Source organism: Scyliorhinus torazame, chromosome 2 (genome assembly GCF_047496885.1).
Source record: "Scyliorhinus torazame isolate Kashiwa2021f chromosome 2, sScyTor2.1, whole genome shotgun sequence".
In the NCBI taxonomy this organism is placed as follows: Eukaryota; Metazoa; Chordata; class Chondrichthyes; order Carcharhiniformes; family Scyliorhinidae; genus Scyliorhinus; species Scyliorhinus torazame.
Genome location: NC_092708.1, coordinates 375,995,378 through 376,020,161, shown reverse-complemented (window position 1 = coordinate 376,020,161; position 24,784 = coordinate 375,995,378). Strand labels below are relative to the sequence as shown.

At 45.8% G+C, this 24,784-nt stretch overlaps 1 protein-coding gene across 1 annotated transcript in view; it reads right to left on the bottom strand.

The window, feature by feature from the left end:
* LOC140404691 (latent-transforming growth factor beta-binding protein 2-like) overlaps nt 1-24,784 on the bottom strand; it is a 685,726-nt gene that overhangs the window by 106,685 nt on the left and 554,257 nt on the right. Inside the window, exons 25-26 of the mRNA XM_072493356.1 lie at nt 18,426-18,548; nt 17,319-17,450 (exon numbers count right to left, since the gene is read on the bottom strand). Of these exons, the coding sequence (XP_072349457.1) occupies nt 17,319-17,450; nt 18,426-18,548 (255 nt within the window). The remainder of the gene's footprint in view (nt 1-17,318; nt 17,451-18,425; nt 18,549-24,784) is intronic.

Below are 24,784 nucleotides of genomic sequence, written 5' to 3'. Positions count from 1 at the left end.
TGGAATTTCTTTTTGCTAACGTAGGGCACTGCCAGATGGCCCAGTGAATGTAGGGCAACATGCGTACCATCAATTACCCACTGGACCCGGCAATGGTGGAGAAACCTGCAGCCGGGCATCTTGCTGAGCTTGTTCCATGTCAAAGTTGATGTAGTTTTTCGCCTGGGCAAACATCAGATGCACCTGTGGGCTGTGGCCTGTGAGATCCCACACAGGTTCCTGCTCGAGCCTTGGAATGATCCCGAGGCGTAATAGTTCAGGGCTGAGGTAAATTTGATGACCACCGGGAGCGGGTGTCCTCCTCCTTCATGTGGTGCCAAGTCTGCAAGGACTTATAGTCTATAAGGTGTTAGTGAGGCTACACCTGGAGTATTGTGTTCAATTTTGGTCTCCTTACCTGAGAAAGGCCGTACTGACGCTGGAGGGTGTGCAGAGCAGATTCACTAGGTTAATCCCAGAATTGAGGGGGTTGGATTACGAGGAGAGATTAAGTACACTGGGACTGTACTCGTTGGAATTTAGAAGGATGCGGGGGTGGGGTTCTTGTAGAAACATATAAAATTATGAAGGGAATAGATCGGATAGATGCGGGGAGGTTGTTTCCACTGGCGGGTGAAAGCAGAATTAGGGGGCATAGCCTCAAAATAAGGGGAAGTAGATTTAGAACAAAGAACAAACAAAATTACAGCACAGGAACAGGCCCTTCGGCCCTCCCAGCCTGCGCCGGTCCAGATCCTTTATCTAAACCTGTCGCCTATTATCCAAGGATCTACTTCCCTCTGTTCCCCACCCATTCATATATCTGTCTAGATGCATCTTAAATGATGCTATCGTGCCCGCCTCTACCACCTCCGCTGGCAAAGCGTTCCAGGCACCCACCACCCTCTGCATAGAAAACTTTCCACGCACATCTCCCTTAAACTCTCCCCCTCTCACCTTGAAATCGTGACCCCTTGTAATTGACACCCACACTCTTGGAAAAAGCTTGTTGCTATCCACCCTGTCCATACCTCGCATAATTTTGTAGACCTCAATCAGGTTCCCCCTCAACCTCCGTCTTTCCAACGAAAACAATCCTAATCTACTCAACCTTTCTTCATAGCTAGCACCCTCCATACCAGGCAACATCCTGGTGAACCTCCTCTGCAGCCTCTTAGGACTAAGCTGAGGAGAAACTTCTTCACCCAAAGGGTTGTGAATCTCTGGAATTCCCTACCAAGTGAAGCAGTTGAGGTTCCTTTATTAAATGTTTTCAAGATAAAGATGAAGGGGGCGATTCTCAGATACGGAGGCCAAGTGTTCGCACCGTCGTGAACACCGTCGCGTTTCACGACGGCGCGAACAGGGCCCGGGCACGACTCGGGGGGGGGGGGGGCCGCTCCAGCGTCCTTACGCGGCGCCAAATGGACGCCGCGCCAACCCGCGCATTTGCAGTTGGGGCAGCCCAATCCTGCGCATGCGGAGTTAGGGCCGCGTCATCCTGCGCATGCACGGGCAATGTCTTACGCAGGCCGGCCCCTCACCAACATGGGGCCCGTGTTCTGGGGCCGCGCGCGGAAGGAGGTAGGCCCGGGGGGGAGTGGCCGGCCCGCCGATCGGTGGCCCCCGATCGCGGGCCATACCACATCGGAGGCCACCCCAGTGAAGGAGCCCCCCTCCCTCCCCCACAGGCCGCCCCCCAGCGTTCCCGCAGAGTTCTCGCTGGCAGCGACCAGGGGTGGATGGCACCAGCGGGAACCTGTCGTATCGTAGCGGCCGCTCGGCCCATCCGGCCGGAGAACCGCCGCTCGCCGGTTCTCCAAGTGGCCCGGTGCGAATCGCGCGCCGCTGGTTTCCGGGGGGGTGGGAGAATCGTGTGTGGGGGTCGGGGCGGCATGGCGCAATTCGCACGCCGCCCCGGCGATTCTCCCACCCGGCGTGGGGGGGGGGGGGGGGGGGGAGAATAGCGCCCAGATAGTTTTTTGAAGAATAAAGGGTTTTGGTGTTCGGATGGGAAAGTGGAGCAGGGTCCACAAAAGATCAGCCATGATCTCATTGAATGATGGAGCAGGCTCGAATGGCCAGATGGCCTACTCCTGCTCCTAGTTCTTATGTTCTTAGATGCCTCAACATCTCCTTGTTGAGGTGGTGCCACCTAGAGCATGCACTGTCTGTCATCAGTTCAAACGATCAGCGACACCTGTACACCCTGGGCCATCGTGGGACTTCCCCTCTGGGACACGCCCTGCCTGATGGATGGCCAGGTCCGACACGTGGGTCGCTGCCTCGAGCACCTGCAGACGTTGATGCTGCCGCCGTCTCCGGCGTCTGGTTGCCCAGCCGAGCAGCAGCACCACTATGGCAAGTTTTATGTCCAAAATCCCTGCAATAGCGTTCAATATCTGTAAGACATTAGGAGAGGGTGTAAGACCGGCGGACAACGGCGGCTCCCACCCTGGTCCCTCCACTCCCCCATTGATCCCACCCCCCCACTCCCCCACCCAAAAGGCCCTGCCCTTGCACTCTCAGCCGCAGCAGCCTCCCCTCACCAAACCCCAGACCCTGTACCCTGGCCACCCGCCCATAACGTCACTTGGATCGGGCACTGATCCCCTCCCCATGGCACTCTCCCACCCACCAGATGTGGACATGTCCCCGAAGCCGTGTCCCATGCACTCGGTGTTCGGATGTTAGATGCTGCATGTCTGGTGTTGCCTCCTGCAGTGTTCAGGCAGTGTCCAGGCATCATGGTCTTATTGGAATGCTAGGCAATGACTCCCACATGCTACATGGCCCACCCACCCACGGGAATCCACTTGGGTTGTGTGAAGTGTTTGTTTATTGTCACGTGTACTGAGGTACAGTGAAAAGTATTTTTCTGTGAGCAGCTCAACAGATTATTAAGTACATGAGAAGAAAAGTGAATAAAAGAAAATACATAATGGGGCAACACAACCTATCAGAGGCCTCGGCAGCCAGTGGGGGTCATGTGTGGTTGCTGGGGCAGACGGGCAGGGACAAGGGTTGCCCCCAGAATGGATACACACGATCCAGGAATTGACATGGTGGCGCCGCATGCAGTTGCCCTCCCAATTGCCCCCCCCCACCCTCTCATGGTGGCCCACCACTGCGGAGGGTCCACCACCCCCAGCCGAAGGTCCCCCACCCCCAACTGGGGGTCCCCATCCCCAGCCGAGAGTCCCCCACCCCCAGCCGAGGGTCCCCCCACCCCCAGCCGAGGGTCCCCCCACCCCCAGCCGAGGGTCCCCCACCCCCCCGCCGGGCATTGGAGTCGCAAGCTCAATGCCTCAGGTTCTTTGCCTGTGTGCAAAGATGGCTACTCACCTCCTCAGCTCCCAGCAGAAGTCCTTCTGCGAGGTTCACGTTTTTAAAAAGGAGTACTAATTGGCACCAGCGTGACCGCTTGCTGGGGAGACTGATGAACGACGGGAGGCCGTTGGATATGGGGTGGCTCACGTTAATTTTATGGGAATAGGGTTTAAGGGTGATAATTGGTTTCTCGCCTCACTACGTCGAGTTCCCGACTTCGCCTACAGGAGCAGGCCGGTTGCATCGCAAACTGTTTGGCGCCTGGCGTGGTTCTTGTTTTCGGCCTCTCCCGCTATTCACCGGCCTCTTTTTAGTCGACCAAAAGGGCAACGAGGCAGGAGAATTGCTCCCGATAAGTTCGTAAGTTCATAAACCATTTGGCCCATCGAGTCTACTGCGCCATTCGATCATGGCTGATTTCATTCTGGCCTTAACTCCACAGTCCTGCCCGTTCACCATAACCCTTCAATCCATTGCCAATTAAATGTATATTAATCAAATGTATTAAAGTTTCACAGTGGTCGTTTCCACGTATCATCCTTATTCCTCTGGGCTAGCAAGGCAGTTCAAATCTATAATATTCTCCAAAGTTGCTGTCAATGCCTGTACATAACAGCGTCTGTGGAGCAGGGCTGACCTGCGATTTCTCTTTCTATTCCTACACTTTCCATATTTCTATCCCTTGCAACCAACCACGTCCCTCCACAACCTCCCACTAAGCACAGCATTTAGCCACTAAAAGTAATGATTATCATAAGAACATAAGAAATAGGAGCCATTCAATATCATTCATGGCTAATTTTCTGCCTCAACCCCACAGGTGTGCGATCTAAACCTGTCAACATCTAAATTGTATGTATTAAATTTATATTTTCAAAGCTGGAGGACTACATATACTGGATTGACTTGAAGTGTGAATGCTTGAACTTAACCATAATAGTGAACAGTGACTAGTCACACAAAAGTAAACAGGCATTATAACATTCCTCAAAGGTAAATTAGACAAGTTTCCTTTAGGAACTGGAATACTTTTTCTACCAAATCTCAAAGTCTCAGCATTTTACACACTGCATCACTGCAAAATACATTTTGTTAGTTTTAGATATTTTAGAAGTTGGATATGTATTTAATGCTGGCAGTTCTGTGGGGCTATGTTGAGGTCAATCACAGTTGGAGAAGTCATAATGAGCATTTTCTGAGTGAAAGGTAATTAGGATACTTCAGCCTATGTTGTATCACAAACACGAGTAACTTGCATTCCAAATTTAATGTTTAATTTTCCGACCATATTCCAAAATCCAAAGATCTGCAGGACTGGCCAAACTAGTCCAAAGGTGTGCAGGTTAGATGGGGTTACGGGATTAATGCCGGGGTGTGGGCCTAGGTATGGTGCTCTTTTGGAGGATCGATGTAGACTTGATGGGCCAAATGGCTTCCTTCTGAACTGTAGGGATTCTATGATAAGTCATGTGAGAGTACCTTCACTAAATGGGTGTTTATCAGTGATGTCAGAGTGTGGGTGGAGCTGGGCTGTCTGTCAGCTTTTTACTGTAGGGATTAAGCTGTTTGCTGCAGGGTGTGTTTTAGTTTCATTTTCAGTGTTGGAGCTGAAGCCAGACAAAGCAGGAGTACTGCTGTTCTCTCTGCCATGAAAAGACTATCTCTTGATCATTTGGTGCATTCAGAATTATGAATGTTCTCCGTAGCGAATGTAAACCTAATGTGCTTCTGTTAAAAGGTGTTTCTATTATATTCTGGATGTTGTTTGGGAAGTTATGAAGCATTACTTAGTGTTGTATTCTTTGGGGGTTGTATTTGAATTAATGGTTGCTAAAATGTTCACTGTATGTTTTAGAAAGGGTTAACTTGCGTTCATAGAATAAGCATTGTTTTGCTTTAAAAAAATACTTTTCCATTTCTGCTGTACCACACCTGTAGAGTGGGCCGTCTGCTCCCCATACCACAATCTATTAAAAGTTTTGTGTCAGGGGAACTTTCGGTATCTGGGGATCCAGATAGCCAGGAGTTGGGGGACCCTACATAAACTGAATCTGACGAGGTTGGTGGAGCAAATGGAGGAGGATTTCAAAAGATGGGACATGTTACCGCTCTCGCTGGCAGGTAGAGTACAGTCGGTCAAAATGGTGGTCCTTCTGAGGTTTCTGTTTGTGTTTCAGTGCCTTCCCATCCTGATCACGAAGGCTTTTTTAAGAGAGTAGGCAGGAGTATTATGGGGTTTGTGTGGGCGAATAAGACCCCGAGAGTAAGGAGAGGGTTCCTGGAACGCAGTAGGGACCGAGGAGGGTTGGCGCTGCCAAACCTGGGGAGCTACGACTGGGCAGCAAATGTGGCGATGATCCGCAAGTGGGTTATGGAGGGAGAGGGGGCGGCATGGAAGAGGATGGAGATGGCATCCTGTAAAGGAACGAGCCTGGGGGCGTTGGTGACGGCACCGCTGCCGCTCTCGCCGACAAAGTATACCACGAGCCCGGTGGTGGCGGCAACGTTAAGGATCTGGGGCCAGTGGAGACGGCACCGTGGTGCAATGGGAGCATCGGTGTGGTCCCCGATCAGGGGTAACCACCGGTTTGTCCCGGGGAAGATGGACGGGGGGTTCCAGAGCTGGCATCGGGCGGGGATTGGAAGAATGGGGGACCTGTTCATCGATGGGACGTTTGCGAACCTAGGGGCACTGGAGGAGAAGTTCGAGTTACCCCCGGGAAATGCCTTTAGATATATGCAGGTGAGGGCTTTTGAGAGGCGACAGGTGAGGGAATTCCCGTTGCTCCCGGCACAAGAAGGTCAAGATAGGGTGATCTCGGGTGTATGGGTCGGGGAGAGCAAGGTGTCGGAAATACACCAGGAGTTGAAAGAAGAGGGGGAAGCGCTGGTAGAAGAGTTGAAGGGTAAATGGGAGGAGGAGCTGGGGGAGGAGATCGAGGAAGGTCTGTGGGCTGATGCCCTGGGTAGGGTTAATTCCTCCTCCTCGTGTGCCAGGTACAATTTAAGGTGGTCCACAGAGCGCACTTGACGGGGGCGAGGTTGAGTAGGTTCTTTGGAGTGGAGGACAGATGTGGAAGGTGCTCAGGGAGCCCGGCGAACCATGTCCATATGTTTTAGTCATGCCCGGCACTGATGGGGTTCTGGAGAGGAGTGGCGGGAGCAATATCTCAGGTGGTGAAAGTCCGGGTCAAGCCAAGCTGGGGGCTAGCAATATTTGGAGTAGTGGACGAACCGGGAGTGCAGGAGGCGAAAGAGGCCGGCATTCTGGCCTTTGCGTCCCTAGTAGCTCGGCGAAGGATCTTGCTAATGTGGAAGGAGGCGAAGCCCCCCAGCCTGGAGGCCTGGATAAATGATATGGCTGGGTTCATAAAGTTGGAGAGGATTAAGTTCGCCTTGAGAGGGTCTGCGCAGGGGTTCTACAGGCGGTGGCAACCGTTCCTAGACTATCTCGTGGAGCATTAGAGGAAGGTCGGTCAGCAGCAGCAGCAACCCTGGGAGGGGGGACGTCCTGGGAGGGGGGGTGGGGGGGGGGGGGGGAAGGGGGGGGGAAAGGGGGGACTGCCTGGGAGGGTGGATGAGCAAGAGATAACATGAAGGGTTGGGGAAACTGGCACGTACGGGTGAGGGCCAGTGTACAAAGCTGTGTAAATATATCATTTTGCCATGTATATATTTTGCTCTGCGCGATTTCTCGTTTTTTTTTTGTTACGAGGGGGGGTGGTTATTGTTTGTAAAGGAGAACAATAGTGTCAAAAAACTTTAATAAATATATTTAAAAAAAAAAAAGTTTTGGGTCAGGTGAACTCCATGACACACTTTGGGGTTCTGTAATCCCTGGCCCATAACAGATATTACTGATTTGCATTGAGCATGGTGTACAATCAGACTAATACATACTGGAGAGCTTGACTAAAGTAATATTGCAGAATTAACAAATAAAAGCTAAAATTGTGCTGTGAGAGTGTCATTCTTGCTTCAACACAAATTGGCTTTAGGTGCACGTTGGCATGAAAATGGCAGCAGAAGGTTAGTCACTTCCTGACTGATCCCAAAGTGCACTAAATGCAAGGAATGTGAGACTTCCTTCATGAGTAAGTGCCATAGTACTTTAAGTTCATAAGAAGTTCAGTAAGTCTCCTGTCCAATATTAAGCCATATTTTAAGTGTTCAGGGAGTATGTTAGTCCACTGAGACACTTATACACCTTTCTTTCCAGACTTGTTAATCTTAAGAGGTAGCATATGCTCATGCTTGCATGCTCCAAGCACTTAAAAAATAATGTTTTGGGGATCATAGTTTTGAACATAATTCAAACATGTAGCATAGTATTTATGCTACTCGACGAGTAACCTCGATGTCTGAAATAATAATCTGCAGATGAGAGATCAAATGCCTGTGGGAATTTAAATCAATCTAATTGAATAAATCATCTGGTTTAAAAAGCTAATATCAGTAATAGTGGATCCTGGGTTATCATAAAACCCCAATTGTTTCACTAATGCTTTTCACAATAACTTCATTGCAGTGTTAATGTAAGCCTATTTGTGACAATAAAGATTACTAAAATTAAAATTAAAAATTAATGCCCCTTAATAGAAGACCTTTCTATATAGCATTGGAACAGGCCTTTTAGCCCAACCAGCCCATGCTATGTTCATGGTCTATTGAATCCTTCCTCATCTAAATCTACCATTGTAATCCTTTATTCTCATCTCCCTCAGATACTTGTCTAGCTTCCCCTTAAATACATCAATGCTTCAAGCACTCGCTGTGGAAACAAATTCCACATTCTCATCACCTTTTGAATTAATAGGATTCTTCCAAATTCTAATTGCATGGCCCTGTTGCATTTCTTGATGAATATTATATGTTGATTGCTTCCAGAAATGTTACTCTCCACAAATAAAAACATAGCCCAGAATTTCGCTCCTGGGCCAGGTTTTCCCGGCTCCCTGAACCTGACCTGCGAAAAAGAGACCCGTATACTGTATAAGAGGGGTCGGAGCAGCTGCTGCAGAGTAGAAGGTCAGTGATAGGCAGGAGCTGGGAGAGACTGCAACAAAGATGTGTAGGTCACAAAATAGAGGAAGTCTAAATGGCAGCGTGAAAGGCTAGTAGTGGCATAAAGTAATAAATCAAAATGTGTAATGGAAGAGTAGTGGGTTTGCAGGGCAGCATGGTAGCATAGTGGTTAGCACTGTGGCATCACAGCGCCAGAGTCCCAGGTTTGATTCCCTGCTAGGTCACTGTCTGTGCGGAGTCTCCCTGTGTCTGCGTGGGTTACCTCCGGGTGCTCCGGTTTCATCCCACAGTCCAAAAATGTGCAGATTAGGATTGGCCACGCTGAATTGCCCTTAATGTCCAAAAAAGGTTAGGAGGGGTTATTGGATTAGGGAGATAGTGTCATGTGAGAGTACCCGGATGAAATGGGTGTTTATTACTGCAGTGATGTCAGAGTGTGGGTGGAGCTGGGCTGTCTGTCAGCTTTTTACTTTCGTTTTAGGCTGTTTGCTGCAGGGTGTGTTTTTTGTTTTGTTTTCAGTGTTGGAGCTGAAGCCAGTCAGAGCAGGTGTATTGTTGATCTCTCTTCCATCAAAAGACTATCTCTTCATCATTTGGTGAATTCAGAATTATAAATGTTCTCAGTAGTGAATATGAACCTAATGTACTTCTGTTAAAAGGTGTTTCTTTTGTCTTCTGGATGTTGTTTGGGAAGTTATTAAGCATTACTTAGTGTTGTATTCTTTGGGGGTTGTATTTGAATTAATGGTTGCTAAGATGTTCACTGTATGTTTTAAAAAGGTTAACTTGAATTCATAGAATAAACATTGTTTTGCTTTAAACAATACTTTTCGATTTCTGCTGCACCACACCTGTAGGGTGGGCCGTGTGCTCCCCATATCACAATCTATTAAAAGTTGTGGGTCAGGTGAACTCCATGCTACACTTTGGGATTCTCTAAACCCTAGCTAATAACAATAGGGAGAAATTAGGGCTTAAATGGGTCGGTGCAGACTTGATGGGCCGAACAGCCTCCTTCTGCACTGTATGTTCTATGTTCTAATGGCGGGCTGGATTAGAAGTTGGATCCGCCACCCTTGAAATGAGTGTGGAAGCTGCCAGGTGCGGACATGGGCTGACCAGAAGTTCTGCTTCTGTGTTCTGACACTGTGGGAAAGATTCAAAGAAAAGCAATAAAACAAAAACATCCCTCCAGCCCTCACCCCACTCATTCCTCCAAACCACACATGCCCCATCAATGCCAACCCCACCACCTCATTCCTCCCACCCCCATAGACCATTCATAACTTATGTCCCTGTACTCACCCTCCAAGGATTCCCATAATCTCTAATGGCAACCCATGCTCTGTACCCACCCAATGCCCCCCCACACCCCATGTCACCCTCTGCTCCCATTCATCCCCATAACTCTTTATCGCATAATGTCAACTCAGTGCTAACTCATGTCAATCCATACCCCCATCCATCACTCTTTGCCTTTATTTACCTTGGTCAAACCACAGGAGCCATACTGACATAAAGTTGTGTGTCTGTTGATGAAGTCCTCATTTAAAAAAATCACTTTCATTGATAAAAAAACATTCAATACATTGAAATTCTTCAACTAATCCCTGATAGGAGCAAATATTTAACTTAAGTAGTTAATCCCTTTCCTAATGAAAACACGCATTTCACCTATGTACTGCATCTCTTATGAAAACAAATATATCTTCCAAAAGGATTTGAAACTGTCAATCAAACTGCTCCCTTAACACGTACCTCACTGTGACAATGTTATATTGTAAAATCAGGTTGGCAGCACAAATGGTATAATGATGACCCTCAGACTTGTAACAAGAGTGAAATAGCACTGATTTTTAAAAAACTTCACATTTAAAGGTAAGAGTGTGCATGTGAGGGTGAGCACATACATGAGGGTGAGCACGTGCATGTGAGGGTGAGAGCCCACATATGTGAGGGTGAGAACGTGCATGTGAGGGTGAGCGCACGTACATGGGAGGGTGGGCGCACATGCATGGGAGGGTGAGCATGTGCATGTGAGGGTGAGAGCACGCATATGTGAGCATGCGTATGTGAGGGTGAGAGCATGTGAGGGTGAGTGTGTGTATGTGAGGGTAAGAGCACATGCATGTGAGGGTGAGCGCACATGCATGCAAGGGTGAGAGCATGCGCATGTGAGGTTGAGAGCATGTGAGGGTGCGAGCACATGCATGTGAGGGTGAGCACATGTGCATGTGAGGGTGAGCACATGTGCATGTGAGGTTGAGAGCACATGCACGTGAGGGTGAGCAAACACATGTGAGGGTGAGCGCACGCATGTGAGGGTGAGCGCACGCATGTGAGGGTGAGTGCACGCATGTGAGGGTGAGTGCATGCATGTAAGGGTGAGCACACGCATGTAAGGGTGAGCGTACACATGTGTGAGAGAGGGATCTCTCTTATTGAACATGGTCATTGCCTGACACTTGTGTGGTGCAAATGTTACTGGTCATTTGTCAGTCCAAGCCTGGTTATTGTCCACGTCCTGTTGCATTTGGACATGGACTGCTTCGGTATCTGAGGAGTCACAAATGGTGCTGAACATTGTGCAGTCATCAGCGAACATCCCCATTTCTGACTTTACGATGGAACGTCATCGATGAAGCAGCTAAAGATGGTTGAGCCTGGGACACTGCCCTGAGGAACTCCTGCATTGATCCTTCACATTAAGGATATCCTCCATCGTGTTGTATGGCACTACTAACGTGCTAAATGGGAAAGATTTTGAACAGATCTAGTAACTCAACACTGGGCATCCATGAGGAGCTGTGGGCCATTAGCAGCAGCAGAATTGTACTCGTGCACAATTTGCAATCTCATGACATGTCATATTCCCCACTCTACACTTACCACGAATCCAGGGGTCAGCCCTGGTTCAATGAAGAGTGTAGGAGAGCATGACGGGAACAACACCATGCATACCCAAAAATGAGGTGTCAACCAGGTGGAGCTACAGCACAGGACGACGTGAATGCCACACAGAATAAGCAGCAAGCAATAGACAGAGCTAAGCGATTCCACAAGAAAAGCATCAGATCTAAGTTCTGCAAACCTGCCACATCCAGCCGTGAATGGTGATGGACAACTCACTGAAGGAGGAGGCTCCACAAATATCCTCATCCTCGATGATGGAGAAGCCCAGCACATCTGTGCAAAAGACAAGGCTGAAGCATTCTCAACAATCTTCAGCCAGAAGTGCCTAGTGAATGATCCAACTCGATCTTCTCTGGAGGTCCCCAGCATCACAGATGTCAGACTTCAGCCAATACAATTCGCTCCATGTGATATCAAGAAACGGCGGAAGGCATTGGATTCTGCAAAGGCTATGGGCACTGACAATATTCCGGCAATAATACTGAAGGGTTGTGCTCCAGAACTTGTCGCTGTTCCAGTACAGCTACTACACTGGCACCTAACCGGCAATGTGAAAAATTGCCCAGGTGTATCGTGTACATAAGACACAGGGCAAATCCAACCCAGCCAATTACTGCCCTATCAGCCTACTTTCCATCATCAGCAAAGTGATGGAAGGAGTCATCAACAGTGCTATCAAGCGGCACTTACTCAGCAATAACCTGCTCAAAGAAGCTCAAATTGGGTTCTGCCAGAGTCACTCAGCTCCTGACCTCATTTCAACATTGCATCGTGTCTGGTATGACTTCAACCAGCGGAGGGTTTCCCCTCCTGATTCTCATTTACCCCAGTTTTGCTGGAGCTCCTTGATGCCATACTCGGTCAAACACTGCCTTGATGTTAAGGGCAGTCACTCTCACCTCAACTATACCCACCCCTCCACCCTTGTGATCTCTACCCTGAGCAGTTCCTACTGGCCCTCTTCTGAAGAATTCCCTGCCTCACAGGGAGCCTAAACTTTCAATCAGGCTGGAATCTGGGTGGGGAGTCTGTAAGATAATATGTGCATGCCATGGAGTTAAAACTCAATACCATTGGAAAATATAGACTTCTGACAAGAACTCCACTCTCACCTCCCATTCCTGTAACTTGATAATCTTGCCTCAGTAAATATCAGGCCCTACAGATACTAAATCTATAAATGGGGTTTGGTTTTAGTGCCTCGTCAAATTCCCAATGTTAATCAATGTTATGCAATAATATCTATGCTCTGATTACAACTAGTTTGGCCAGATAAGAAAAGGGCTGCTGTAATGTAGAAGTAGCCATCAACATTGTTAAGAATAGAGAGCAACCCATTTATAATATTTTCCAATGCTCAAGTCTAATCACAATAAATCAAGTGGTTGGGTCCTCCAGAGAAACAATGAAGTACTGGTAATCGTTTAACTGGATACCAACCCAAACCAACCTGACTGATGTGGTGCCAAAATCTTATAATGTAATGCACTGGGGTTTGGTGGAGTTTCTCAAAATGCAGAACAATTTGGAGGAAATCTGAAAAAACTAGAATATAGTATAATTTTGGTTGCCTTTCCCACTTTTTTTCCACAGAATATTCTTATGCAGCATGAAATAAGCTGAATAAGATGGAACAAAGAAATCACTGCTGTTGCCTTGGTGAATACATAAACAGATTTTGCTCAACTGTCCCAATGATGTGATAGCTTCAATTTCAGGGTGGGAAAGAAAACTGTTCACTTATGAACTCTGGCTATTGTTCAGTCACAGATGTCAGGTATGGGTAAAAAGAAAGACTAGCTTGGGTTTCACTTGTGAGATCATATTTTGCATCATGTTAAAGATTAAAAGGTTTGAATTTCACTGACAAATTACTTGGACATGTAGAGGCTTATTGTGCATAGAATTACACAAAAATTACAGATGTTACTTTCAACTTAGGCAGAGGTGTAAAATGGGTGGTAAAGATCAAGTAGCTTTGCTCCAGATATGAATAAGAATGCTCAATTGCAGAGGTGAGGTGAGAGTTACTGAACTTGACATCAAGGCAGCATTTGACCGAGTTAACATCAAGGGATCCTAGCAAAACTGAAGTTAATGGAAATTAGGAGAAAAATCTCCACTAGTTGGAGTCATATCCAGCGCAACGGAGGGGCCAGCATGGTGGCGCAGTGGATAGCACAGCTGCCTCACGGCGCCGAGGTCCCAGGTTTGATCCCGGCTCTGGATCACTGTCCGTGTGGAGTTTGCACATTCTTCCTGTGTTTGCGTGGGTTTCGTCCCCACAACCCAAAGATGTACAGGGTAAATGGATTGGCCATGCTGAATTGCCCCTTAATTGGAAAAAAATAATTGGGTACTCTAAATTTATTTTTAAAAAATACCCAGCACAAAGGAATATGGTTGTGGTTTTTGGAATCCAATCCTCTCAGCCCTAGAAAATCAAGCCAGGAGTGCCTCAGTATCCATTTTCTTTGCCTCGAATAAGACCATCCAGAATTCCCTGAGTCTGGGGCATGACCAGAACATGTGGGTGTGGTTGGCTGGACCCCCCCAGCACCTTTTGCACTTGTCCTCCACCTCCAAGAAGAACCCGCTCATGCGTGCCTTGGTGAGGTGTGTGCTTGAGCTGCATCAGGCTTAGCCCAGTACAAGAGGAGGTGGAGTTGACTCTGTGCAGTGCCTCAATCCAGAGTCCTCTCCTTATCTCCGTGCCCAATTCCTCTCCCCACTTTTGTCTGATCTCATCCAGTGGAGTCCTAACCTTTTCCATGAGCCTCCTGTATATGTCACCGCACTTGTCGTCCCTAACCAGTCCAGCCCCACCATCATGTCCAGTAGTGTGTTCATGGGTCTTTGTGGGGAACTCTTTTGTCTCCTTGTGGAGAAAGTTGCATAGCTGCAGATATCTGAGCTTGTTCCCTTTTGAGAGTTGGAGCTCCTTTGTGAGTTCCCCCATGGTTGCCAGTCTGTCATCCACGCACATGTACTCCAACATCAGCGTTCCTCCATCCCCTCCCCACGTCCTAAAGGTAGGGTCCACACCTGCTGGTGCGAATTTGTGGTTATTGCAAATGGGGGCCCCTTCTGTGGACAGAACTTGCTCAGTTCAAAATGGCTTCTAAACTGGTTCCACGTCCTCAGGGTGGCCACTACCACCGGGTTCCTGGAGTGTGTGTGTGGGGGGTGCTAGGAGTGGTGTGGTGGCCGGCGCTTGGAGAGAGGTCCCCGTGCAGGAGGGTTCCTCCATTCGAACCCAATCCACCTCCGGCTGCCTTAGCCAACCCCTCACCCTCTCCATGTTGGCTTCCCAGAGGTAGAACAGAGGATTTGGTAGGGTATACTCCCCCCATGTGACACCCATTTTGCAAAATGGACATCTGCATTTCTAGGTACTCCTCCCCCCCCCCAGACAAAGGCTACGATTAGTTTGTCAACCTTGGTGAAGAATTATTTGGGGATGAAGACCGGGAGTGATCTAAATATGAAGAGGAACCTAGGCAACATGTTCATTTTGATTGTCTGCACCGCTCCAGCTAGCGAAAGAGGGAATGAGTCCCATCTTTGCAAGTCCTTCGTCATCTCCTCCATCTAGGCTGGAGAGGTTCCATTTGTGGAACCTCTACCAGGTGTGGGCCATTGGACCCCCAGGTACCCGAGCTTGGTCTCGGTTATTTTAAATGGTAATTCCTCCAGCTCTGCTCCTCTCTCTTGGGGGTTTACCGGGAAGATTTCGCTCTTATCCAGGTTGAGTTTGGAACCTGAGAAGGTGTCAAACTCCCTGAGGAGTCCGGTTATCTTTCCCATACTGGCTAGGGGGTTCGACACATGGAGGAGCAGGTCATCTGCTTGGTTGAAACTCTATGCTCTCTACCCCATCTTCGGATGCCCATCCTCAAATCTGCCAAGTTAAAGGCGATAGCCAGCGGCTCAATTGCTAGTGTGAACAGGAGCAGTGATAGTGGACACCCTTGGTTTGTTCCCCTGTGCAGCCGAAGGTATTCGGAGCTGGTGGTGTTTGTCCATACGCTTGCCATAGGAGCGCTGTATAGAAGCTTCACTCATGTGGTGAATCCCTCTCCGAACCCAAACCGTTCAAGCACCTCCATGAGGTACCTCCATTCTACTCGACTTTAGGGAGTTTGGGGGGGGGGGGGGGGGGCGAGGGGGGAGTCCCCTTGTGCGTGTGGGAGGGCTCAATTTGTGCGTGAGGTGAGATGGTCTCCCGTGTCCGTAGGAGTGAGGTGTCTCCGTGTAGGGTGGGTTCCTGTGTTTTATCGGCGATCTGGGTGCCTTTTAAAAATGCCGCCCTGATCCCGGGATTCCCGGCTGCTGCTTTCTTCTGGCCCCACCCTGCAAGTGGGACAGTGAGGACCACACGCCAGATGCTGTGCAGCCTGTGAGCTGTACGCCAGTTTTCTCGTCTCAGCCAGAATTCTGTGGAGGGAATGGAAAATCCCGCCAATGGGCTGAATTTTCATTCTGGAGTTCTGATTCCAACATTGGGCTGAGTTCCAGGGCAGGAATCCAAAAATAGTCATGTTGGGATCCTGGAAGAGGTTTTCAAGGTGGCAGCTAATTAAGGTGGAAGTGGGAACCCCAGTTGGGAGAGCCCGTAGCCAGGAGGCCATCAGTATTCCATCTATAAGCTTCAGTCACATTGGGAGGCCCATCTGTCTCCTTTAAAATCCAGACATGTGAAGATTTACCCCAATTGGCATTCTGATTCTTTCAATGGTCTGCCCATCACTGGTGGGTAGGTAGCCATCACCCAACAAAAGCCACATCCCTGAAAACAGGCTAGAGGCAGAAACATGCCAGCAGACCGACACCAGCAGCAAGATACTGCTGGCACACCCTCCTCCAAACCTAGGATAATAATTTAGCCTCATGGTTCAGAGCCCACAATGGCAGCTTGAGAATTTTAATCAGTTGAGGAAAAAAACATTTTTATAATATTTCTATTCAACTATCGTTTCAGCAGGTCATGTCTTGTTTAGCTAGCCAGTTTAGCTCAGTTGGCTGGACAGCTGATTTGTGATACAGAGCAAGGCCAACAGCGAGGTTCATTTCCTGTACCAGCTTAGAATATTCATGAAGGCCCACCTTCTCAACCTTGCCCCTCACCTGAGGTGTGGTGATCCTCAGGTTACATTGCCACCAGATAGCTCGTCCCTTCAAAGGGAAAAGCAGTCTATGGTCACCTGGGGTTATGGCGACTTTACTTACTTTGCCTAGCACTGCCCATCTAAATGTTGGTGGAATATGAAAAACGGTCTGTGATCCCAACACAACTAAAAGAGAAGCAAAAACCTAGAAACAAAACCAGGACAAGTACCGACAAATCTGTCAGGCTGTCATGAAAATCCAAAAGGTTCACTAATATCCTTGAGGGAAGGAATCCTGTTCTTGTTACCTGTCTGGCATATATGTGACTCCAGCCCCACTCCAACATAGCTGATTCTTAACTTAACCTCTAATATGGCCCAGTAAGAATTCAGTTAAAGGCAACTACGGTTGGCAATAAATCCCAGTCTCACCATTGAAGCCCAGAACTGGAGAATAACGAGAGAAGTAGGCTATTTTTACATTATTTTTCACAGTAACTTCATTGAAGCCTACTTGTGACAATAAGCGATTATTATGATTATTATTATTGAATATGGACCTTCATGCCTCAACATGGCCAATGAGTGAATTCTTGAGAGTGCCCAAAGTATGCATATATTGATGGGAGCACAATTTGTTAAAATTACCTCTTGGTTTGTTTCTACTAATTTTCTCAAAAGGTTTAGGATTGACCTATGGACATAGAAAAACCAAGGATCTATTTTCAAGAACAAAAGGTTCTTGTCAATTGAATCAACCTCAGTTGAGAAAAACAAAATTATGTTGGAAAAGTATGTTCTGAAGGGAAACATAACATAGATGACTAAATACTTTTAATTAAAAGAAAAACGAGCTACATTAAAAGCAAGTTGTTAAAAAGTTCTAGAATTAACAAAGTGTGAAATACTTAATAAAATATTCTAAATCTAGCAGACAGATCTTAATTCTTCAAGAATACTCACCAATGCATTCTCCAATAGCTGTCCGTTGGAAACCAGGCTGGCATCCTACGATGCACTGATAGGAGCCAACTGTATTCTCACACTTCCAGGTCCCACACACTGAGCTGTCATATAAACTGCATTCATCAATATCTAAGTAGATACAAGCAAATCCAAAAGTTGGTGATAATTAGCAACAGTGACATGTTGCTTAATAAACTCATGCATTTTAAAATGAATTGCCTTTGGCCGGGATTTTCCAGCCCCAGTGCAGCGAAATCCATCACGGCGGATGTGGTGAGTCAGCCAAACGTCCACTGACTTCAGGAGCACTGGAAGATCCCTTTGACAGATGGGGCCAGAAAATCCTGTCCCTTATTACAAATTTCAAAGAACAAAAAGAGGGTGGCGAAAGTCGTTAATGAATGATACCTTTTCTCAGTAGAATGGTTGACGAATGTGACCTTTAAAATTTAAGCAACCATTCTTCTCTAGGTACTTTAAAGCACATCAATATTTGATTTTCACTGAAAATATAGGAAATCTGCACAATCTTTTACAGGCTGTAATGCAAAGTACAATGCAATTTCCAAAAACAGGAACATTTTGTTCGGTATTCTAAAATGCGAGCAGTCTCTGGTCATATTTCTCATGCCACATTCTATGGGATAGGTGGAGATGTGGCTGGGGTCAGGAGTGGTGGAGATAACTATTTAAAGAATTTTTGCAGAGTTTGTCAGCAAAACCCTATGTTTGCTAGTTTCAGTGGTATAATGGACAGGAGATAACAGCAGGTCTAATTCCTCTTTTGCCTATGATGGGCATTTCGGAAGGTAACATTGGTTGGTATTGAAAGTTACTGCTTGAAACAGCCTGTGACAAAATATAGTTGGCTGCATTTTAAACAAAAGAGCTAACACAGAGATAGGCTTAGTCACTTCCTTCTAATTTTTCTACCATGCGTTTGCAATTTTTTGAAATGTGTACATATGTATGTGCACCGACATTTATAATATGCCTGATCTAAAACAATCATTATTGTACAATTTACTTTATAACACAGGTCCTTCATTACTAAAGTACAAAAGTGAGAAATAAAGTTGTTAATATTTTTAAACTGATTCTTACCTAGACACTGTTCAGCTTCAGGTAGATGTGTGAAACCTGTTTCACATCGGCACATATAGGATCCATCTGTATTTATACATTGGCCCCCTGAACACTTAGCCTCCTCACTGCATTCATTCACATCTGCAGAATAAACAATATAACTGCAACACAGAGCTCAGAAATTATGAAATGAATAAGACAAAATATTTAGGCACGCACAACAATATGAAGGACATGATTTTGCCACCGCCTTGCACCTGGCGCGGATCTGGGAGTGCCAGTTAAATAGCGGGAAAGGCCAAAATCAAGATTTGCGCCCGAATCAATTCGCGATCTAACCGGCCCACTCTTGATGGCGAGTTTGAATCATGCCCAAATATGGCGAGCACATCACGAGCAAGGAAGTATATAGGAGGGGAGCCCCGTACGGCATGGGCTATAGTGGATAGTGAAGGTGAGTTGATTGCAGGAGAACAGATCCCCGGGAACCACTCAGCACAAATAGCTGGATTAATAGCTCTAACAAAGGCCCTGGAATGGGGCAAGGGAAAGCGAATCAATGTGTACACCGACAGTCGGGACGCTTCTGGCGTAGTTCATGACTATATGACAGTTTAGAGTTACGTTGTATAACAACTATACCAAGCGAGGCATTGTGTGTGAATTGCCTGGGCATAATGTTGTTCTAACCAATTTATCTGAGTCTATTACCATTGGCCGACATGAACTGACTCCATACAGGGATATGTCCATCGTGGATGCGGATGACCGCGAGCGAACTGACGATGACCAGTGGATTCACCGATCTGTCCAGAAGGGACTTCCACGCTTGCGGACCGATTGGGAAGGACTTCGGAAGGAGGCAACGCAAATTGACCATCTCTGAAATAAGGAGCGGGAGCTCATCCAGACTCACGCCGAGAAGGCTGCGGAACTGTTTCAGTCACAGAACTTTTTCTCTAAAATATGGAATTGGGGACTGAATGCCAATATCCATCCATGGATACGTATTATATCGCACATTGTTATACTTTTGCAGCTGTTTATATTGTTCGTGTTGCCTCAGATGCCGCATGAGGGAATGGCAGACAGACTGTTGCCCCCTAGTTAAAGAGGAACTGTTACAGCTCTTACCTGTTGACTATTCCACATATCAGCCGGACTCCAACAAATTCAGTATGTCTCTTTAATGGCCTATTCTTGGGCTAGCCAAGGGCAAAAAGGGGGGGATTAAAGGGGGGGGGGGGGTTCAGCGATGATACCTCTTAAAACTGAATAGTTAGCATGCCACTAGAGTAACTTTACATAAGTTACTTTATTAAGGATTGAGATGAATTATAGGACTGAGTAATCATTATTAACCATTAAACACGTATTTTTAGGACATAGCAGTAATAAGTAATCAAATGGGATTTAGGATAGCGAACTTGTCCGGAAGGACATCACTTCTGATATCTTGTCTTTGTGAAACAAATGCAGGAAGCTGGTTTTGCTGTCCTGCTTTTCACAGACAATGAATGCACAGCAAATTACTAGTAAGCATAGCTGTCAGGATGAGGATCAATCATGCGCTGCTTGCAATTCTATTGGGTGAAGTCTAAACACTGCTTGCAATTCTATTGGATAAGTTTAAACGTAGCAGCTTCAGGGATTGGATCGCATCCAATTGGGGTGGGCTATTGATTTTTGAACATTGTATAAGTACTGTGTTCTGGTCTTTGTTCGGCAGAACAGATCTTGGCAGATATCCAGTCTGTTCTCTATCTACATGTAACAAGCTTGATTAAATAGCCATCTTGTCCTGATTGTCGTTGTGTTTTTTCCTCTGCACTGAGTTGAGCCCCATATGGAAGTTGACTCAATACATAGGTCTTGAAACCGCTCCTACATCACTGCCCCACCAGTTTCTTCCTTTCCACCAGAATCTCCCTCGCCGGGGCCACCGAGAACCACCGATCCACATCTAAAATACCTTTCAGCAATTTCTAACTCTCTTCACTCTCAATCCTATCGCTGTGGGCCTCAAACAAATTAATTCCTCCCCCCCCGAATCACTGCATTGAATGACTCCTAGAACGTGGCAGAAGAGACCTCCCCGTTTTGATTGAGCTCAACATAGTTCTTTATCACAAAACTCCTTATTCGCCAAAAGTGCCGAATACAACCTCCACCCTGCCCCGACCTAAACCTAACATCCAAATAGTGTAGCGCGTGTTCCAAGATCACTATTCCCGAATATTCTGCCCCACAATGCTCGTCAAAACAACCTTAACAAGAAAAAAAAATTTGATAGGCGAGTATACCCGGTTTACATGGGAGAAGAAGGAATATTCCCTCTCCCCACCGAGTGCCTAAACCTCCATGTTTATGATCACCACTCCAGGTACCGTGTTACATTCTTGTACAGAGAAAAGTACTGAGTCGGCGTACTAAAGAACATCTAGTTCAAGACTAGTCAATTTTATTATAGTTATAATAAACTGTGGTAGAAAACTAATGATATCAAACTGCTACTAATAAAAACACGACTAGCCACCTCGATTTCTCCTCCAGACTCCCCCCAATATAGTGTCACGTGCTATCACTTGCCTGACATCTACTGGTCAGAGGCTATTCATATTTACACATACACTTGCTTATGCATATCATTATATCCCCATTCCTTGAGATTTTGAAGAAAACATATAATACATTAGTTCAATAAATATTACATATTATATGCATAACAATGTATTTACATCATGGACAGTTATATTATCCATTCACAGATTTATCCGTTCCAGTTTCTCGTTGATCGACTCAACTATGGTAAATCTGGTGAATCTGAGTGACAGTTCTGAACTTCTGTAGGTACATCTATTATGACTGTATCATTGTTCTGAACATCATTCTGTACATTGACATTTGACTCGTTCACTGCTTGTGTCGTACATTGACATTTGACTCGTTCACTGCTTGTGTCGGTTTTGATGAATGTAAATTTCATATGCATCCTCGCCTTGCTGTTCAGCAACAGTTTGTTTCACTTTTAAGAGTGTTCTTCTACTCGTCCTTAAAACCTGTCCTTGCTCAGTTATCACAGCATAGGACCTTGGACTTGTTTTCTGCAATACCTAGCACATTTTGACCAGCCATCAGGATCCTCCGCTCTCATTATGTAATTTGTTTTCAAAGGTTTCAGACTCCTGGTAGACTTGTCATAATATTTCTTTTGTTTCTTCTTCTGAGATTTCACCTTTCCTTTTACTCATTGCTTAGTCTGGCATGGCAGAGTTGTTCGTAGTTTTCGACTCATCAACATTTCTGCTGGCGATTAACCACAACTTAATGGAGATTTCAATAGCTTAGCAGTGCTAAATATATGTCATCTTTACTGTCCATAGCCTTCTTCAGTAATTGCTTGACTATCAGAACCCCTTTTTCTGCTTTGCCATTTGATTGCGGGTATAATGGAATTGATGTTACATGCTTAAAATCATATTGCTGTGCAAATTCCTTCTATTCTTTATTGTTGAAACATGGTCCACTATCACCCATTACTACCTCAGGTATACCATATCGTGCAAACATTGCTTTTGTGTGCATGATTACACAATTTGCTGACGAGCTAGATAATTGTGCTACTTCTGGATAATATGAGGAATAGTCTACTACTAGCAAATATTCTTTACCATCAAGGTAGAATAAGTCTATCTCAACCTTTGGTCTAGGAACTACACAATTTCACCTATTTTCATCAGTTCCTTTGCTTATCGATATTGATATCGTTGACAAGTGGTACACTTTTCAACCATGTTCTGTATGTCTTTGTTTATTCACAGCCAAAATACAGTATCTCGCGCTCTTCGCTTGCATTTCTTGATTGCAAGGTGACCCTCATGAATCTTTTGTAGCAACTCCTTGCGCCGACTGTGGAATTACAATTCTCTCTTGCCTCAGTGATAAACCATTTGCTACACTTAGCTCTGATCATATGGGATGATAATTAGAAGATGAACCTTTCGGCCATCCACTGTTGAGATTGTGTATCACCATTTGTAATACTCCATCCTTCTATGTTTCTTCAACAATAAGTCTTGGACTTTGCATTCAACACTGGTAGTGTTTCTGTAATCATATTTACATGAACTTGCACATCCTCTCCAATGGAATTGTCATCCTGTGCAGTTGTAGCTCTAGACAAAGCATCCGCTATTACAATGTGCTTCCCAGGTGTATAGATTAATTCAAAGACATATCTCTGAAGTTTCATCATTAGACGTTGAATGTGAGGCGACATCTCACTGAGATTTTTCTTGATTATTGCAACCAGTGGTCTATGAGCTGTTTCGACAATGAACATATATGTAGGCCATATATGTAGCTATGGAATTTCCCCAAACCATTCACTAACCCTAAACACTCTATTTCTATTGTGCATAACAACATTCAGGTCCTGTCATAGATCTTGAAGCATATGCTACTGGTTTCCAATCACTACCATTTTCCTGTTGCAGCAACAATAAAAGATTATTATTATTATTAGTGCACCCAGACCATCCTCCGATGCATCTGTTGAAATCTTCGTATTTTTTGTTGGATTGAAAAATGTTAATATTGCTGTTGTTAGTGTTATCCACTCTTGTTCATGCTGTTCAGTCCAAGTGAAGTTATTCACTCTCTTCAGGACATCTCAAAGACATGCTGCCTTTGCTGAACTTTCCAATGAAGTTGATCATGGCCAGTACTTTTAGTACTCCCTTTTTATCTGTAGGTCGAGGCATATTTATGATGGCTTGTATCATAGAATTTACAGTGCAGAAGGAGGCCATTCAGCCCATCGAGTCTGCACCGGTTCTTGGAACGAGCACCCCACTTAAGCCCACACCTCCAACCCTACCCCCGTAACTCAGCAACCCAACCTAACATAAGGGCAATTTACCATAACCAATCTACCTAACCCACACGTCTTTGGACTGTGGGGGGAAACCGGAGCACCCGGAGGAAACCCACGCAGACACGGGGAGACGTACAGACACCGCACAGACAGTGACCCAAGCCGGGAATCAAACCTGGGATCCTGGAGCTGTGAAGCAACTGTGCTAACCACTGTGCTACTATGCCTCCCATCATGTCACCAGGCTCTATTCCTTGAGCAGATAATCTGTCTCATAGGGACGTTATTTCCTTTACACCAAACTGACATTTGGCCTTGTTGAGTCGTAGCCCATTTTTCCTGACATTTTGTAATACCCTAATTAGCCTGTCATTGTGTTCGTCTTGGATGGAACCCCAAATTGTGATATAATTGATGTATACTCGAACACCCTGAATGCCTTCAATAATATGTTCCATCGCTCTGTGGAATATTTCTGATGCTGAGATTATGCCAAAGGGTATACGAAGAAAGCAATACTAACCAAACGGAGTATTGAACGTACAGTACTTGGTACTTCCTTCATCTAGCTTGAACTGCCAGAATCCTTGCGAAGCATTAAGTTTGCGGAAATATTTTGCACCAGACATTTCACTTGTGATCTCCTTTCTTTTATGTATCGGATAGTGTTCCCTTTTTATATTCGCATTTAAATCTTTGGGATCCATACATATTCCAAGAACATAGTTTCTTTTTTTTTACAGATACCATCGAATTGGCCCAATCTGTTGGCTCTTCAATCTTTTTTATAATGGCAAGATGTGTCATCCTGTCTAATTCAACCATTAGACAGTCACGTAATGGTGCTGGAACTCTTCTTGGAGCATGTATCGTTGGTTAAGCATCACTTTTTAATTGAATCTTGTAAGTGGAAGGTAAAACACCAAAACCGTGGGCTATTTCTGGAAAAGTCTGCACAATAGACTCCAATGATCCACTGTGTGTGTTCAGTGCACAGTCAGTGCTATACACTCTTTTTACCAGTTCCAGTGCTTCACACACTTCATCACTTAGCAATGACTCATGATCTTCAGCTACTATCGAGAATTTTACTTTGTGAACTTTAGCTTTTACTTGGACATCAAATTCACACATTCCCGATGTGTCAATTTTCTGACCATTATAGTCCTTTAAGAAAATTGGTTTGTTCAATATTCTCGGTTTTAATTGCATAGTCTTGATATCACTGTTGCCTATGAGGTTTGTTCTTGCTCCTGTGACTAACTTCACAGTGATAAGCGATCTATTTATCAACAAAGAAACTGTCCATTTGTCCTTTGTCACTGTTGCATTACCATTTTTCACACTTTTTGCGCTTGTAGGCGACATTCTATTCTTTTTGTCTGTGTTTGCCTTGTTTTCATCTGAGACTGCATCAATTATGTCATTCCAAATTAATGTCATCAATTGTATTAATTGACTTCCTTTCATTAATATTTTTGCTTGTGAACCATTGTTTAAC